The sequence below is a fragment of the Corythoichthys intestinalis genome, chromosome 11 (assembly GCF_030265065.1).
Source record: "Corythoichthys intestinalis isolate RoL2023-P3 chromosome 11, ASM3026506v1, whole genome shotgun sequence".
Taxonomy (NCBI): domain Eukaryota; kingdom Metazoa; phylum Chordata; class Actinopteri; order Syngnathiformes; family Syngnathidae; genus Corythoichthys; species Corythoichthys intestinalis.
The window spans coordinates 25789820-25809116 of NC_080405.1; the positions used below are offsets into that span (position 1 = coordinate 25789820).

The 19297-nt window shown below is 38.1% G+C and overlaps 1 protein-coding gene across 3 annotated transcripts in view; it reads left to right on the forward strand.

The window, feature by feature from the left end:
* LOC130923691 (mitogen-activated protein kinase kinase kinase kinase 4-like) overlaps positions 1–15647 on the forward strand; it is a 53669-nt gene extending 38022 nt beyond the window's left edge. For all 3 annotated transcript variants that reach the window (XM_057849585.1, XM_057849588.1, XM_057849586.1), the window contains 15 exons: positions 990–1060; positions 1538–1614; positions 1880–1968; positions 2201–2295; positions 3018–3105; positions 3252–3395; positions 6874–6970; positions 7094–7249; positions 7413–7556; positions 7698–7832; positions 7938–8038; positions 8330–8479; positions 11690–11849; positions 13185–13324; positions 14283–15647. In XM_057849585.1, coding sequence (XP_057705568.1) covers positions 990–1060; positions 1538–1614; positions 1880–1968; positions 2201–2295; positions 3018–3105; positions 3252–3395; positions 6874–6970; positions 7094–7249; positions 7413–7556; positions 7698–7832; positions 7938–8038; positions 8330–8479; positions 11690–11849; positions 13185–13324; positions 14283–14366 — 1731 coding nt within the window. In that variant the 3' untranslated portion in view covers positions 14367–15647. The remainder of the gene's footprint in view (positions 1–989; positions 1061–1537; positions 1615–1879; positions 1969–2200; positions 2296–3017; positions 3106–3251; positions 3396–6873; positions 6971–7093; positions 7250–7412; positions 7557–7697; positions 7833–7937; positions 8039–8329; positions 8480–11689; positions 11850–13184; positions 13325–14282) is intronic.
* Positions 15648–19297: the final 3650 nt, after the last annotated feature.

The window sequence follows — 19297 nt, forward strand, 5'->3', positions numbered from 1 at the left end:
GTGTTTGTAGTTTGCAAAAAAGCAATCATGCCTTGAGTGGAAGGAGACATTTTATGTCTTTCTTTACTGTCTGTGTCGGATATACATCACAAACTTTCTCTCCCTACTGTTCTCTGTCTAATATACCTGCTGTCCCACTAGTTTCTAACAAAATACACCCATTAGGTGTATTTACTAACAACAGCATATGGTTTTAATAGGACAACTAATAACTACAACAGCGACAGGAGGGGCAATAGAGCTGTCTATTTGCTATGTTATGTTGTTGAACTAGCAGGAGGCCATATGGAGTCAATAGAGCAGTTAATAACTCAATCTCTCCTGTGATTGCAGTGTGGCTTTGAAAACAGTACCGTATGCCGTAATCTGACACTAATGTGTGTGTCTGTGGGCGGGGGGGGGGCTTCGTATATGTGTGAATGTTTGTGCGAGCATTGTGTCATACAGGATATAGACAGCTTGCATTCAAATCACTTCCTTCGCTGTCGGTTTTATCTTCCTCTCTGTGTGGAAATTTGAAAAGGTCACCATGGTTGTTTTGACAAAAAATTACTTAACTGATTAAAATAGGGCCAACACAGTGTAAAATATATATAAGTGTAAAACAGACCTCAGAAGCAATATTGTGTAAAACAGACACTCATTCATGTTATCCAAAATTAATATGCACATCACACTTATTATCACACATTAATATCAATATCACTCTACAGTTCTCTTTCCGCCGTCTGAGCTCAAACATGACTTGAAAACGCAAAGCACCTCGTGACTTATGAGTCTGAATCAGCAGTTTTTAAATCGTGAATAGCCCACGGTGCAAACACGATATTTAAATAGCACTGATAACTTACGTTTTGAGTTTGCAGATTGAATACTCGCAATATTTAAGCAATTAGAATTTTCCTACTAAAAAATGTGTTAGTGTAAATTATAGATTGTTTTGGTACTGTGTGCAATGCATGTAATAAAATATGATTGGTATTTCACAGGTCCCTGAACGTACTACCTCTAAGTTCTACTGCAGAGAACTGGTGAAAGCACACAAGAGGGCTGCTTCCAGGTAGCAGAAGAATCTTTCTATATTGGTGAAATGTAAAAATGGTGTCTTATTGCAGTAGAGCATTATATTTATTGCATAAAAATGACTGGGAAACTCGGAATAATGTTTCAGTGACTTTGAATATTACTAAATGGGACTATGGTATTGTTTACTAATGTTGCTGACTGGTCAGTACTGTTTTTGTATGTGGTACGTGGTGTAAAACGTTTGACCACAGCTAGGAACATTATTCTTTAAAGAAATTGCAAACCTTGAATGCCATTTTTACCGAAATTGCCTTTTTGTTTCCTCCATTGTGTCTTTAGGGCATCAACGAACTTTAGGCCAATACTGTTCTTTCTATTTCAAGTGTCTTTGTGATAAAAGAATCAATATATTTAAATGTGGCTAATTCTGTTACACTGACACACATGAATACACAAAAATTGATTGCTGATGTTACACTTCTTTTATCTATGTGTCTCTCTCACCATCTAGTGGCAGCCCTGTACTCATGACAGATAAAGGTTTCAGGTCTGTGTCTCATGGGGTGTCTGTCAGCATTAATCATTCAGGTCAGTTTGCAGATTTTAAAATTAATGGTTTAAAATAATTATTATTTTCATACATAAAATTGAATGGTTGTATCTACTGCAAAAGGTTCTTTGTCTATTTTTCTTCATGATCAAAATACTACTACTACTACTTAGAAGCCCATTTAAGACATCCAATGCGCATATAACATTGACTTTTCCAATCATGAAATGTTCCTTTTAGGGCTAAAGAATAATGTCTGCCTATCATAAATCATCTAATTTAATGGGGGCTTTTGTATGTTAGACAACTTCAAGCTGGAGAGTCCACGTATGCAACAGCGTCTTCAGCAGCACAGACGGCAGCAGAAGGACATCACTGGCAGACATTTACAAGTAAAACATTTGACAACCTGTAATAGGTCACTGTAGAATATTCACATTGTCTAATTTAAACACAGCAACCCAAAGGTAGATGGGGAAAAGGATGGTCATAAAAGACCAAAAAAATTACTCTTGGTAAAAAAAAGTATGAAAAATTCTGTGTATTTTATCAACGATATCACATTTTAACTGTTTTATTTTATGTAATTATCATTTACTTTATTCATCACTATCAATGATCTAGAGTGTCAAGACAGTTCTGAGCCCGTTCAACAAGGCCACAGAATACTCCTCCTCCAGCGACGAATTTGGGAGTAGCGATGAAGAAGAGAGGAACAGGTGAGCAATGATACCTGTAAATCATAAATACAGAGAGATTGTATTACTCTGTAAATTATAATCGACATTTATGACGGGACAAATTAGGCTAAATGCTAATGGGTTTACATTATCTTTTACATCTTATGCCTTTGCTGTCTGATTTTACCAACTCAAGCAATTTTGTTGAGTGGTAAGTATTTACACTGTAAAAACACGCCTCCTTAAAACTAGTTAAATTTCCATGTTTTCAGTTTAAATTTGCCAGAAATAAGTGAAATTATCAGCCAGTTTCAAGTAAACTTTACTCAGATTTCTTGAAAAATAATAGCTAGCTGAAAATAAGCTTAACAGTCTTATTTTAAGCAAAAAATTAGTATATTTATGTTAAAAAAAGCTTTGAAATGTCTGAAATGTTCTTAATTCAGGAATGGATATTGTTCAAAGCATTATTTGAATGCAAATCTGTCTTGAATTTAGGTAGATGTATGGCCTAATAAGAACAAATAGTAATATTTACTTAAAGTACATTGAATAATCTGTTGCATTAATCTATTAACTAGTCTTTAACACTCAAAACAAGATGGAAAAAAATATTTGACTGGATTTAAGAAAAATAATGTGATTATGATGTTATAAATTTGCAGCGTAAATTTCACGGAATGATCAATCTGTCATAAATGCATTATATACTGTATGATCATGCTGTGCTCTAACTGCTTGAACCCCTTCTAATTTTCTAGTTGTGGCTTACCCAGTGAAAAGGGAAATAAATGCCGAAAACAAATACCAGATGGCATTGTGCTGCAGCCTCATCACAATCTTAACCAGGTCCTTAAACGCACACGCGCACAGATGCATTCATATTTTTTTGATGATATTTTCAGTACTTGATTTGCTTCAGCTATTGTATTTTGTAATAATATCACCTTAGGTATATACTATAGTGATTTTTGTGTGCTCCATAAATTCCTCAGATGACAGCAAGTGATACCTACATGCTGCCAGACCTTTTACAGAAAATCTCTTCATCAAGTCCTTCGTGTAATGCACTAAGCCAGCAGCAGTGGATGCGAGAACAAAGTTACACACAGTCACCCACGGCCCCTCGATCCCCCACAGTGAGTGTATATCTAATGTAACATAAGTTAACATTTTTAATATTATTACTTTTAATGACGCCAGTCTCACAAAACCAAACAGCAGCACAGGCTGTAATGCACGGGTTCCAGTTCAAATTTTATGTGTACTTAAACTCACCAAATCTATATAAGATTGTTCACTCAGCATTAGGGCTGGGGTAATGGCGTTAAATATGTATCACGATAAATTGACTAAATTTACCTCGATAAATGACGATAAATTTGCCCAAGCGGACTGTTATATAATTAGAAAATTTGAATCAATGCACGAAACACAAATTAACAGTTTCTCGTTGATTTATTTACCAGCTTTCAATTTAACATATTTAACAATTGTACATGCAGTCTAAACATTAAGTATATAAAAATATCTTTTAATTTAAATATGAACATTTATAACAGCTTGTAAGACTTGAACAATGTACAACATTATAAAAATCAATATGACGACTGTGCAAATATGTCCTTGTTACACAAATGACTTATAGCTTGAACAGTACACTTCAAACAGACAATTTATTGTTGATGGATGCTGTGACATAATTACTCAACACAAATGTTTACTTCAAGGTTTGGTTTTTTTTTCCCAGAACATTTTTTAACTACATGCACGCACACATGAAACCCCCACGCAGACACACACACATTAAAGCTATACTGCTGTTATGCCAACGAAACATTTATGATTTTATGACGGCAGTAATGACACAGAACAAAGCAAGCACATACAGAAAAATAGCTGTGGCCATTAAAGTGGGTACGACAGGAGAAAAAAAGTCTTAAATACGATTATTATGTGAATTAGAATCATATTTTGAGACGATTCGACTATATACAACAATTTAGCAAAGCGCAGATGATGAAAAATTAGTCTTTTAATCTGCCGGTTAGCCACGCGTACAATTATAGGGCTCGAGCGTCCCCAACAGGTGGATGACGTCAGCGGAGTCACGATTTCATCTGATTTAGTATGCAGCCCATTGAGGGGGAATTATTCACAACGAGGAAAACACGACGAAGAGAGCCGCAAAATGTAATTGTTTCAGTCTCTCCACTCCAATATTTTTACAGGATATGCTTTTTATCCAAGTATTTTCCCCAATAGCTAAATAAATGGCTTGAGAAGGACCAGTCAGCCCGTTAAGGGGGAATTATTCAGAACGAGGAAAACGCGACGAAGAGAGCTGCAAAATGTCATTGTTTCTGTCTCTCTACTTCAATATTTTTACAGGATATTCTTTTTATCCAAATATTTTTCCCCAATTGCTAAATAAATGGCATGGTCATGACAAAACACAGTCTTGTGCTAAATGGAATATGAAATAATAAAAATGCACTTATTCAGGACGACATGGCAAAATTACTCCATAATGGTCAAAACTGTCGACTTCACCTTTGCTGTCGTACCTCCCGAACAATATTTTATGACACCTAAATCGGGCTTATGTCATTCCTCTTCCCCGGCTTCGGAGAATGTAAATAAACCAAGAGGCGTGACAGCTAGCCGACATGCTAACACGAACCGAGTGATGTTTCAAAGTCTTCGAAGCGGAAAATCACACATAACTAGCCTGGAAATTTCACATGACGACTGGGTTGTCGGTTGTCTTTGCCGATCGGCAAACCGCCTGGCGGAGAGCAATTTACAGCTCGTTCCCCGGAGGAGGGCGGCTGCAGTTGTTGTGCAGCTAACGTGCAGCTAATGTGCGTGAGGAGAGTTTTTTACATGCCTAACAATGATCAAACAAAAGTAGTCCTTTATTTAAAGACAGTTTGTAGTGTTTACTTTGTAATCGCTTTATTCGCGGATATTTTTAACACAAAGTTGCAATTTCTGATCGGGTGGAAAATTTGACAGAACACCGGGCACACCAAGAGTGCAAAAGCCGAGTATAGTGCTCGTCTGGCGGGGGGATGTGCCGCCGGTTGTCGGCCGAGGGGTCAAGGAGCATGTCAGCCACAAAATGCAAGCCACCTCCGTATTAAAATGATCCCAGTATTTGACATAATACAAAACACGATGTTTACTCACTTCCTTGTAAGTCCCATGGTCCCACAGTAGTAGGGCTTGTTTTGGCCAATATCCACCAGTGAATGGGAACCTTTTGAAACTCCAAAAAAGCGCACACCCCTCCCCCTCATACAACAAGATTCTTCTGCAGCCGTTTGGCTGGCGTGATACGAAAAATAAACGTATTAATCCGCAAAATCAGCTGAATCCTTAGTTCTTCTCATACATCAGTACGGCTGTATAGTGAAAAGGACTCCTTCCTCCGTACACGTCACAGCGCCCTCTTTCTCAACTCGAGACTGTTGCCGGAAGTCACTCATTTTCATGGCGCGGGATTAAATAAAACTAAATAAATATAGCGATCGCTTCCACACACATCCAAGCGGTCCATTTCATTCAGGAGCATAAAATACCGCGTGTACTATGAAATAAACATGCTTTTTCGTGTCACAGGCACTTTAAACACTCATATTATAGGCTTCACTGTGGGAATATACTTCATGCTGAATGCTTTACCATCATAAAAGCTATCAGAGAAATCACACACACACACTGATACAAAATAACGCGACATACTGATTGCTAGATGCAGTCCGCGCCCTATCCACTCATGAAGTTAAGCCGGTTCGACAAGGTTAGAGCCGCTATCCAACTCCATCACGTTCATTTGTAGCGTGAGCCGCTAGCATTAGCCTGTGGCCTGGCTACCAGCAGAAAGCACTGAAACCTTGAGAACCAGGGAGGACAGCAGGTCAACGCCGTCTGGAGGCCACTCCGAGTCTACTTAATGTCGGGTGAAAGTTTGGCGAGGCTCCCTTAAGCCCGACTTCATCACTGCTTGTAGCGTTAGTCTACCAGGCTTCTGTTTGTTTGATTTCCTGATAACCAAGTGACTTCATACGTAAGCACACTGACTGCTTTCTTAAAGGAGAATGAACATAGCCGAACAAAACAGAGTCAAAGCGGGGTGAAATGACTATTTTTTCGTTTCATTAAAATACTTAATTTACTGACATTGTCAAAATTACGTCGGCCATCGTGAACCATCTCGGTAACGGTAAACCGCCCGGCTCTACTCAGGATTATGTTTGGATGCGTCTTTGTTTTTTCAAACATGTGACATCAATTAGTTCAGGGGTGCCCATCTCCGGTCTTCGAGAGCCCCTATCCAGCTTGTTTTCCATGTCACCCTCCTTTAACACACCCGAATCAAATGATCAGCTCATCAGCGAGCTCTGCAGGAGCCTGATAACGATCTTGATTATTTGATTCAGGTGTATTGGAGGAGGGAGTCATGGAAAACAAGCTGGATAAGGGCTATCGAGGACCGGCACCTCTGAATTAGTGATATTAGTTACATTTTTTCACGGGGAATGTAGTGAAACGACTGTGACGTCTATGCATACGTTTTTAAATGGCTCACGTTTCCTCTATTTTTCCCTTCAGGTGTTTAGAAGTCCAGGGAGTAAAAGCTCATCTTCCTCTTTCTTCTCCTTGATCGATCCAAGATTGATCCCAATATCTTCACCACCACAAAGCCCAAGTGAGAACACTTCCAAACAAATACATAAAAAAAACTTTACATGATATAGCTTCAGTTATAATAGCAGGAGGTTATATATATTGTGTTATAATACACAAATGGAAATGATTGAAATATTTTCAGCGTGTGGCAAAGGAGAACCAATCAAGAGAGAGAACCACAGGAAGGGCTCTGTTGTGAATGTGAACCCAACTAATATTCGGCCACAGAGTGAAAGTCCTGAGATTCGCAAATACAAGAAGAAATTCACCACTGAAGTGCTCTGTGCTGGACTTTGGGGTTGGTCGTTTTCTTATGCTCCTTATGTTAAACAGTTATACAGCATATTCAATTGTTTCGGTTCAATACACATTTGCGCCAATAGATTCGAAGGCATAGACTGCGGATGTATGTTTTGTTTTGTCAAATGTGAGGTGTGCTTATTGTTGGCTTTGCTTTACAGGAGTGAATTTGTTGGTGGGAACAGAAAATGGCCTTTGGCTGCTGGACCGAAGTGGTCAGGGGAAGGTCTATTCACTCATTAGCAGAAGAAGGTTTCAGCAAATGGATGTGCTTGAAGGACTCAATGTGCTCATTACTATATCAGGTTTGTCAGTTGTATGATTGAAATGGTTGGATTTGACTACATTGGCCATCATCAATTTACTGTTCATGAACTAGTAAAGAGACAACCCTTGAAGATAGTCGATGAAGATGTAAAACATACCTGTAATCTCACTGTCTCAAGGTAAAAAGAACAAGCTGAGACTTTACTACCTTTCCTGGCTAAGAAATAAAATCCTCCGAAATGACCCGGAAGTGGAGAAGAGGCAGGGTTGGACATCTGTTGGGGATTTGGAAGGTGCTATCCACTATAAAGTGGGTAAGTAATAAAATACATTATGTCCAACCCAAGGTAAAGGGGATGCTGTGGGTTACCATTTTAGTTTGTGTTTTCTTATCAATATTTTTGTGTCTCTCTGTGCAGTGCGTTACGAGAAGATCAAGTTCCTTGTAATAGCTTTGAAGAATGCAGTGGAGGTTTATGCCTGGGCGCCCAAGCCCTACCATAAGTTCATGGCCTTTAAGGTTTGTCATTTTTATTTAATTGTATGTTGTATTTCATACTCATGGAAAACAAGGCACAGGTTGCCATTTTTTTTTTTTTTTTTTTAATTCGATTGTATGTGCTGTTATTTGGCAGGTATGATATTCAGGCTATGAAACTCCCACTCGCAGGAGATGCTGTGCCCCATTTCTTTACATCCATAATGGCCTGAGCTACTTTTGTTTCCATGCTCTGAAAAGGGCCAAGGATTACTGTTTATGAATAGCTTACTGTGCCCTTTATGTCCTCATATAAGTTTCTTTTCTCTTCAGTCCTTTAGGTCTTTACCACAAAAGCCATTGTCTGTGGATCTGACAGTGGAGGAAGGTCAAAGGTTAAAGGTCATCTATGGTTCCTCGTCTGGTTTTCATGCAATTGATGTAGATTCTGGTACGCCGTATGACCTCTACCTGCCCACACATGTAAGTATATTTTCTTTCTGTATTGTGTCGGTCAACCAAAAAGCTTCCCTCAGCTACAGTACTTGTGTCCTGTCCGGGTGTTCCTCAGCCTAACTGTATTTAGTTCCTGCTTTTCTTTTGTCTTTGTCGATTCTTAGTTGTCATGTTTTGCTCAGTGTGGCCAGTCTTGGGCTACTGAGTTTTGTTTGTTTTTCTCATACCTAGTTTAATTTTTTATGAATACTTACTTATACTTATGAATCTTTTCATAATAGAACTACTCACTACTTTTGCTTGCAATTCCAGCATGGTTCTTGAGGGCATATTGCACCAAAACGGTATAGTTTTTAAAAAAAAATAATTTTCAATAATATCAATACGTTTTGGAGCAATCTTTAAATAAATGAAAATCTAAAATGACCATGTCAAGTCTTCTTAAAAAATGCTTGGGTTTTTTTAACACATTTTAAGTTGGAATTCATAATATGGCTATCATATACTATTTAATACTCATGCCAACACAACAACACCTTAAAACCATGTTCAATTACTCATTCAGTATTCAAAAACTTAACAATCTTTTGTCTGATTAAAATGGCTCTCAACTTCTCTCACACAACAAATAAATTATGAAAATAGCCTTTAGCCTTCAACATTGTAAAAGCAACCACTTGTGTTAACATGATCTTTTCAACCTTTTTACAAAGATTCAACATCACTACAATTAGCTAACTAAACCCTTGTAAAATAGGTGGTAATCAAATGGTCCAGACTCACCATCGCAGACCCAGGGAACAATGAAGTAGGCTGAGTATCTCCCACCTCAAATATTCCAAAAACTCAATAGTGTCAATATTTTTGTACCTTTTGCCTGTAACAACTGTCAAGAGCTCCATTTTTTGTAAGCAAAAGCATAGTGTTCCTGCAATTAGCTCACACCCACAATAAAACAAGTCTAAGGCTACGGTCATACTACAGGTCTTAATGCATGAATCTGATTTTTTGCCACATCTGTTTTTTTGGCGTGCCCGTTCAGACTGCCTTTGTCCATTGGGACCGTTCAAGTATCACGCATGCGCACTAATTCGCAGTCCGACACACGCTGAGCAAGACAACCCGCATGCGCAGAAGCATCAAAACAAATGACCACACATGCTGGCTGTCATCCGTCATTCCAGGGATATCATATTTTGCTTTTCAAAAAGAGGACAAAAATAACAGACATAAATAATCCCCGTCTAGGCTTATATTCAAAGTATATGGATCGATAGCATGCACGCACTGTCCGTGCATGTCACACACACATACGAGCAGTTTGCCCTGACTCTCGGCCATGTAAGCAATGTTGAAATATTGCTCATATAAAGCAGAGAGAAAACCGATCATTCCCAGGCTTATCCTCAACCCATTTTAATTTTTTTTTATGACTGTTGTCAAGTCCGACCCTTCCTAAAAAGCCGTGTTCAAGGCAAGCTAGGCGCTAATAACGCACAGCTGCACCACTACTGTAGCATCTCTCTCGCTTTTTGATGACGTAATTGCTGCATGAATTCCGATTCGAGAGACTGGACAGTACAGACCGCCGCGACAGTCTAGAAAAATGTGGCCCAGATCGGATTTGATCCACATACGAAAGTGACCCAGATCAGATTTGAAATGGTCCAGTTCTATGGAACTTGTCACGTTCAGACCGTCAAGTTAATGCCTCACTTGAGTCGGAAAAACACGAAAAAATCGGATTCGTGCATTAAGACCTGTAGTATGAACGTAGCCTAAGTTGCTGCAGACCTTCTTTTGAAGTCAGGCTTGTATTGTATGCATCAATATTTGTTGCATTAGAGAGGCCCTTTAATTTGGTAGCCAATGAGTTACTAATATATGTAAAATTCTCAAAATAATGTTATGCAGGCTTACACTCTCTTTCAACACACCTACACTCAGTCATCTCAACCATGTGCTACTTTCAGTAATGAGGGTGGTGGTTGGGTGAAAGTGGTACAGTTGGACATTAGGAGGGAGAAATACTAAAAATACACACATCCTGTCCTCCTTTCCTTACATGTGTGTGCCTGCGTGTGTGCCTCTAGTATATTAAGCCAGTTTTCATCAGCTGTCTACCACACTTGTGCCTTAAGCTTTTCCGCTTTCCCACCTTTTCCTTTTTGTTCTCTAAAATTTTCTTTATCTCGCTCGCTCACTCACTCACACACAGAGTTAGACGTAGTTCACTGTCTTTAAGGGCTCTTGAGAACCCTTCACACCCACCTGAGCTATGCCACTTGCACAAACACACATAATGCGAAACTCACCTACGCAAAGTAGCAGAGATTAACATGCACACGCACTCACTTTATCATCTGTGACGGTTTATTGTGAGCGATGTAACCATGCTGATTCCAAGACAAAGGATTAAGATTGCATTGCGTTTGTGGATGCCTGTGCTGATGCTGAGGATTGTCGTGGCTCACACTGCGGTGATGTATATGATGTGTTCACTATAGCATGGTTAGTTAATTATGTCTAGCCTTTGTAGATCATTGAGTTTTTAAACTTTTTTCCTCTAACGGGTTTGATTATGAGTACGTTCTCATTATTGAATAATAGTATTGTTGTTTAAAAAAGAAAAAAAAGGCATGGGCTATAAAGTACATTTCTTATTTCTTTCTTATTTTTTATTACTACCATGTAGCAGTACACATACTGTATACAGTTTGAAGTTATTACTGTAATCCAGTATTCCATGTTGTTATATTTTGTACTTTTTTTTTTGCATTGTTGGTGTTGTCTTTATACTCTCAATCAGTTTAAAAATGGCTCAGAACTATATGGTGATTACATTTTTTTATGTATCAAGGAGAAATGAAAATAATAAGCCACTGTTCTTCCCACTTTGACAGTAGAAAAAGTGGACAAACTGTCACTGTACAGCACATTGAAACACCATGGAATGAGACTGCACTGAATGACAGAAACAGCTAATGTGGCACCTGTACAAGAATAGTAAATAATATACCGCAGATGTAAATACCTAAATGTTTATGAATTTTTAAAAAAATCTTTTAACCATTGGCTATTAGGAAATAATTCATTGCAATCTAAAATTTTGTCCCTTCTTTTTTTTTCTTTATTTCATTGCAATCTAAAATTTTGTCTGCTTTTTATTTTATTTATTTATTTTAGCTTTCTATGTAAACTATATGAGATTTCTCAATGTGTCTGTGTGTTTGACAGATCCAAGGTTCAATCCATCCACATGCCATCATTATTTTGCCAAACAGTGCCGGAACAGAGGTTCTTGTTTGCTACGAAGATGAAGGCGTCTACATTGACACTTACGGCCGCATCACCAAGGATACTGTGTTGCAATGGGGAGAGATGCCTGCATCTGTCGGTGAGATTTTGAGTTCAAGATGGTCAGAAAGTTATTCTTTTAACTTTTAATATTTGTGGTTATAATTTGCAATCGTGTTAGACTTAATTTTTTTTAGAGCGTACAGCTCCCCATTTGTTTAACATGCCTCTGATAATGTAAGTCAAATTTGTATATGGCGGAAAACACTCAGGTGACTTGAAGTTCTGCTTTGAGACCCCTAATTTAACCAACTTTCCAAATTGTCCGATATGCATGTGTGATACATCATTGGAAAGCTTAAAATCTCAATTTTCTGGGGGAAGAAACATTTTGAATGGGAGGTTTTTTTTTTTTTTTTTAAAAAGGGTTTTGCTGTTTAAAAAACATTATCTGGAGAGCACGCAAGAACAGAATTACAGTCGCCATGACTTTAACATGATATTATCGCGTACTTACCTTGTTTCGATCCAAAAACTCCATGTGGCATGTACCACTGAGTGTCAAGACATAGCTGTGAATGGCCACAGCTGGATTTTTGGGGAATTTTATGCGTGAAACATGGTAATATAACAAGGGTCGCGATGCAGAAATCGCAGACCCGCAGTGGTCGAGATTTTCTTTTTTCAACTTTTTTTGTTTGGATCGATTATTTATTATCTAACATATCGGAGAAAATGCGACAGTAATAAAAAAAAAAATACAATTAAGCGATAGTTATGAGGTAGATATCTGTGACTTTTTTACTACACTGTTTTTTTTTCATTGTGACATAATTTGTTTAAAAGTTTAAAATATGTGAGTAAATAATTTTTTATAGTCGTTTTGTTTTTTTGTTTTAACGAAATATGAGACATCAATTACTGATTCTAAGCTAAAAATGACAGACATTTTGAATAATAAATAGAATTAATTACCTTTGTTTTATGGCTGGGTTGAAACAAAAGCGGTTGCGGGATGTCTGTAAACGGGTTTTCAGGGTAAAACGGACAAATTAAAAATAGTTCGGGGGCTTAATGCGCCATAAATCTGCTATGGCAGCATATAGACATATTGTACTATCAAACACAACAGTTGTTTTGGCTTAAAATACAGTAGTTTCTTTTAAAGAGGAGTGCAAGAGCAGAAACTGCTTATTCAGTCTTGTCTGTGTTTTCCGCCATATACATTACAGTGGAACCTCTGAGGTTGAACACAATCTGTTTCCTGAAAGTTTAGGTTGAATTAAAAAAAAAAAAAAGTGTTTCTTCAGAGTTATTCAGCAACTCATCTAATTAGAATGTTAAGGTCAACCTGCCATGGTGGTGAAGTGCAGTTTTTACACACACGGGCTCACTTTACACATACTATACATTTGCTGTCATCCTCTGTGTGTAGCCTACCTCCAATCCAATCAAGTGATGGGATGGGGAGAGAAGGCCATCGAGCTCCGGTCTGCCAACACAGGAAACCTGGAGGGAGTTTTCATGCACAAAAGGGCCCAGAAACTCAAATTCTTATGTGAAAGGAATGACAAGGTATATCATTACTACATCAAGGTTTCCCTGAGAAAACACGCAAAACCTGGTCATAAAGCCTACCATGTTTTGCTGCGAAAAACATAGAAGTAAAAATGTTCAAACATGTTACTATAAGCCATTTGTTCACAATACGTAAACATAAGCCCCTTTCACATACACCTGAACACTGTTTAAATCCTGGGATTTAAACGGGCAGCCCTTATGTGTAAAAGCAATTTCCCGGGTCGACTGACACAAAGATCATGCGGACATTTACCGAGTCGCGTCTTAGTATAGTATAGTTTCCCGGGAAGTGTTGTGTGTGAAAACAGGCATTAAATTCACGGGTCACAGCACAATGGCTGATGACGTAAATAACATTGCGGGCAGATCGTCACTTCCTCTTTCTTCACAGTAAGACGGAAAGAGGTAAACAAACATCGCAATTATCAACATAGCAAGCTGGTAATAGCTAAATTAAACTGAAAACATAACAAAATTAAATTGCTACTGCATCGCAGAGACAAATCTAACTCTCGACTCTTCATATTGTTATTGATTTAGCAACCCAAAAGCAACAGTTGCAGCAGTGAACTCTCTCTCTCTTGCTCTAATCACTGGCGGTTCGCGCAGCCTCACATGACACACAAACAAGGACCCGATCCAGATTGCTCATATCTGCGGGCAAAAATCAATCAAATTTTTGGGCAACTAATTTATTCATCGATTTTAATCGGTTAGTTGTTGCAGCCTTAGTTTATTCAGATTAATTAACCATAACGTCGCCAATGTGCTTTCAAACGTATCACCAGACGTAGTTAAAATGCAGTAAAAATATGTATACTTGTTATACCAGGCATACATGGCACTTCACAAACCTTCTCCATGAGACGTTTTAAATGAACTACTGGATAACAATGGGTGTTGGTAAAAATCATTGGTGCTGGTTAATCTGTAGGTTTCTTCTCTCTTGTAGGTCTTCTTTGCATCAGTACAGTCAGGAGGCAGCAGTCAAATTTACTTTATGACATTGGGTCAGAACTCTCTCTTCAACTGGTAATAAACTGGAAGTGTGGCGCCAAGATCTGCTGTATGTGCAGGCCTTCATCATCACAGATGTTCACGCTATGGTTTCTTGCATCCTAATGTGATACTCGACCAAGAAGCGCTGCCCAGTGAGATTTTGCCACAAGTAGCACACTGACATTATTTTGGAGCTGCTGTTGTCAACTTCTAAAGCTTCAATCCAACGTATTCACTGGATATTGTTTTTACTTGCCCGTCCAAACTGCAGCTGTTCTGCATTCTGTTCATTTTTTCTGGATCAGTCAGTTCCTTACTGGGTTATCTATTGTCATGTGGCAACCCATGCAATGGAGTGAAAGGTGGAAAAATTGGAGCGATATCCCTGTTTTCTCCCTGGAAATCATCTGGGCAATTCACAATCGTGTGGAAAAATGAATACCTTCACAAAAGGAAGCAGGGTGCACAATTGACTCCTCCTAATCGTGTCACGTCAGTGATTGTTTAAACAACAGTATTTCCGTGATTTGTATGTTTGAGTTGTACAGATGTAAGACAAATTTCATTTTGTATAGCTTTGGAAAAAAAAGTGTCTTTGTGACTGAATGTCATAAATTGTTTGTTTTTTTTTTAATAGTGAATATGAAGAAAGTCAAGTGTCATTCAAAACCAATAGAAAATGCGCTCCTGCTTATCTTGTGACTTCATTAATGGATTCACAACACGGACCCTTTGTTCTTTTATTGGCAAAAACAAAACTTTTGGAATATTAATTTAAAAAATAATCTGAAATGTGCGATCTAAATAATATCAGTAATACGTCTTAGATTTTGAAGTCAATTTCACAGTAAATGTATTATTTTACGTTTGAAGAAAATCATTAAATTTTGTTTCCCTGTAAGTTACAATTTAACATTCCTGTGTTGCTCTATAAAAAATGCACCAACTGTTTTCATGTTTTTTTTTCTGTGTCATTTGTATAGTAATTGTTATGGATTGATATTGAAGATAATTCTGTCAGACTAGATTTAACTGATCAAAGTATAGTTAATGCAGTATACTACTTCATAGGGTAAATTCCCACATGCTAAAAAAAATCCCCAAAGGATCACCAACATACTAGTATTAAGAAGAGTTCCGACACATTTTCATCCTCGGACACTCAAGCTGTAGTAAAAATGTACTCATGGATGTACAGTATATTGCAGGACACACCTTATTATTTAAAAAAAAAAAAAAAAAAAAAAAAAAAAGGTAAAGAAAACCTTGCAGCCTTCACAGTTAATGTCCATATACACTTAGTTGAAGTTCATAGACTTCATAACTATTGATGGAGCGCGAGGCCGATTAATAGGGGGGCCTGCATTGTTGGCGTGGCTGTCAAAGCTGACCGAGTGGAATCACAGACAAAGAGCTTTTTCCGTTGAAAATTCTTGTGAATAAATGCTTGAATCCCAAATTCTCTATAGATATGAACGTAAAACAGTCTCGATTCTTTGTTAAAAGAGCAAAAAACCGGGCAGTTACGCATTTATTTTACATAAATATGTCAAAGTATAAGGCTAGTCTGTTAGACAATATGGCGGCCGCCATTTTTAAACAGAGCTTTTTCAGTTGAAAATTCTTGTGAATAAATGCCTAAATCCCCGAATTCTTTATAGATATGAATGTAAAACAGTCTCGATTCTTCGTTAAAAGAGCAAAAAAACGGGCAGTTACGTATTTATTTTTACGTAAATATGTCGGAGTATGAGGCTAGTCTGTTAGTCAATGCGACGGCCGCCATTTGTAAACAGAGCTTTTTCCGTTGAAAATTCTTGTGAATAAATGCTTCAATCTCCGCTTTATAGATATGAAAGTAAAACCGTCTCGATTCTTTGTTAAAAGAAAAAAAAAATGGGCAGTTTCGCATCCATTTTATGTACATATGTCGAAGAATGACGCCAATGTCGTAGTGGTTCCCATTCTCCCATTGATTTTTTACACAAGGTTTCAAAATGCAAGCATGGTACGAAAAATATAAGCATTACCTTGAATCCTCGAATAAATCACTCCTGAGACAATCCTTACTCTTTGTATGCGGTACAGCTTTCGTACTTTTTACATCCGGCGTGTTAAAATCCTGCATGTTTTTACTCGGCGACCGACTGGGAATAACTGAAGCGGAATTCAGGACGACCTCCTCCTCTGACCCATCAATCATAATGAAGTCTACGTTGAAGTTGTTATAGTTGCATAGAGATGACCAACTTTTTCTTGGTGTTAAGGTGTCACATATTACAGCACTTACGTCTACAGTGTATATACAGTAGTAGTGTACTTTAAGAACACACGGCTACATCACTGTACATGCTGCATCTAAGTTTAATTATAATTTGATGAATGTATAGACAACTGTGGAAAGCTGTTACAGCATTTATTCCCTATCCTTAATATTCAGTTTAAGGTCCATGTGCTACCCCTTTTGCCTCACTTAATGTGTACAGTAATCGTTCAAATAGTATGGCAAAGAATACCTTCTGGTGTGTAGAAATGTCCTACAATAGTGGAATGCAGTTGTGAAAAAAAATTAACATTAAAGTAGACTTGTTTTACTAATGTGCTGAATTGCTTACTACTAGTACATGGACCTTTGTGCTGGATATCATATCTTCAATGAACTGCCCATAGTTGCCCCCGGTGCTTCACCTCAGTCAAGCTGTCTCACCAATTATGGCCCAGCACACTTTCGACTACACCTTCACTTCGTGAGTCCATGATGCACTCTGCATGCTGCTCACCCAAGTCTTTAGTCATCCTTTTTGTTTCCACTGCTACAATAGATTTCCTTTCCCTCTGCTCTACTTTGATCTTACTAAAGTTTGCATTCCTGTAATCTTTGTTCCCAAGTGTTGTTCGCTCTCTCTTACCATTCTATCCACCCCCAGCTCTGCTGCAGAAGAATGCATCTGCATCACTTTAGCTTCTGGTAGTGTTACTAATGCAGTCATGTTGCTGCACTTGTACAGAAAAGCATAAGGACTACAGTATGGTTTGAGATGAGTTTAAGATTGATATGAGCTGTATTGTACAAAATAGTTAATGTATGTTGTGGGACCTACCATTTTGTGAATTTGAACGTAACATTTAATTTATGGGAGTGTGAGTAGACTAAGCAGGACAAAAATATGGATGGATGACGTAGTTGGAGGTGGTGAGAAAGAAGGACTTTGAATGTTACGTAAATGTTTCAATAGAGGGTGCCAAACTGAAGAACAGACTGCTTTTTGAAAATAGTTTGACGTACAGTAAAGTTATATCATTTTGGAATAACAACAGATCATATTGACTAGAAGGTGTTTTCAGTATACACAGCACAATGTCATTGTATCGTAATTCCAAGAGGCAATTGGAATTGAATATATGGTACAAAAAAAAGTGCATGCGTATAAAACCATATTGGTAGTTGGTAGTAATATCTTCATTTATTTTGCTTGCAATGAAAAAACACAAAAGAGAATGGGAAAATTTTGTCATCATTATTATTTGCACAAAACTTTAAAAATGGGCTGGACAAAAGTATTGGCACCCTTTGAAAAATCATGTGATACTTCTCTAATTTGTGTGATTAACAGCACCTGTTACTTACCTGTGACACATAACAGGTGGTGGCAATCACTAAATCACACTTGCAGCCAGTTAAAATGGATTAAAGTTGACTCAACCTCTGTCCTGTGTCCTTGTGTGTACCACATTGAGCATGGAGAAAAGAAAGAAGACCAAAGAACTGTCTGAGGACTTGATAAACAAAATTGTGAGGAAGCATGGGCAATCTGAAGGCTACAAGTCAATCTCCAAAGGCCTGAATGTTACTGTGTTTACCTTGTGCAGTGTCATCAATAAGTGTAAAGCCCATGGCACTGTGGCTAGCCTCCCTACATGTGAATTGAAAAGAAAAATTGACAAGAGATTTCAACAAAAGATTGTGAAAGATGGTGGATAAAGAACATTGACTAACATCCAAACAAGTTCAAGCTGTCCTGCAGTCCGAGGGTACAACAGTGTCAACCTGTACTATCCGTTGGCGTCTGAATGAAAAGGGACTCTACAGTAGGATGCCCAGGAAGACCCCACTTCTGAACCAAAGACATAAAAAAAGCCAGGCTGGAGTTTGCCAAAACTTACCTGAGAAAGCCAAAAACGTTTTGGAAGAATGTTCTCTGGTCAGATGAGACAAAAGTAGAGCTTTTTGGGAAAAGGCATCAACATAGAGTTTACAAGAAAAAAATGAGGCCTTCAAAGAAAAGAACACGGTCCTCACAGTCAAACATGGTGGGGGTTCCCTGGTGTTTTGGGGTTGCTTTGCTGCCTCTGGCACTAGACTGCTTGACCGTGCGCATGGCATTATGAAGTATGAAGACTACCAACAAACTAGCATAATGTAGGGCCCAGTGTGAGAAAGCTGGGTCTCCCTCAAAGGAGGGCTTACATGGAAGGCCCATGTGAGCAATCTGCGAAATAAGCTTGACAGAAGCATTTCTATTCTCTTTAGAGCCCAAAATATGCTAGATGAGAAGGCTCTCCAAACTCTCTAAAGTGCACTGATCTGGCCGCATCTCAATTATTGTTCAGAAATATGGGGACACACATATAAGGTACATCTTCATCCTCTTATGATCCTTCAAAAGAAAGCGATTCGGATCATCCACAACGTGCCATTCAGATTACACACAAATGAGCTCTACATCAAATACAAGCTTTTAAAATTTTATGATTTGATACACTTTAAAACTGTTCAGATGATGTACAAGGTCCACTCAAATTGTCTTCCGTCTAACTTACAAATTTGATTCCAAGCGAGGGAATCCAATTATGATTTGCGAGGGAGCAGGTTGTTTACTTATCGCCAGGTTAGAACTACCTTTAAATCTTTTTTGGTTACTAACATTGGCGTTCGCCTCTGGAATGCTATTGACCCTGCACTGACCA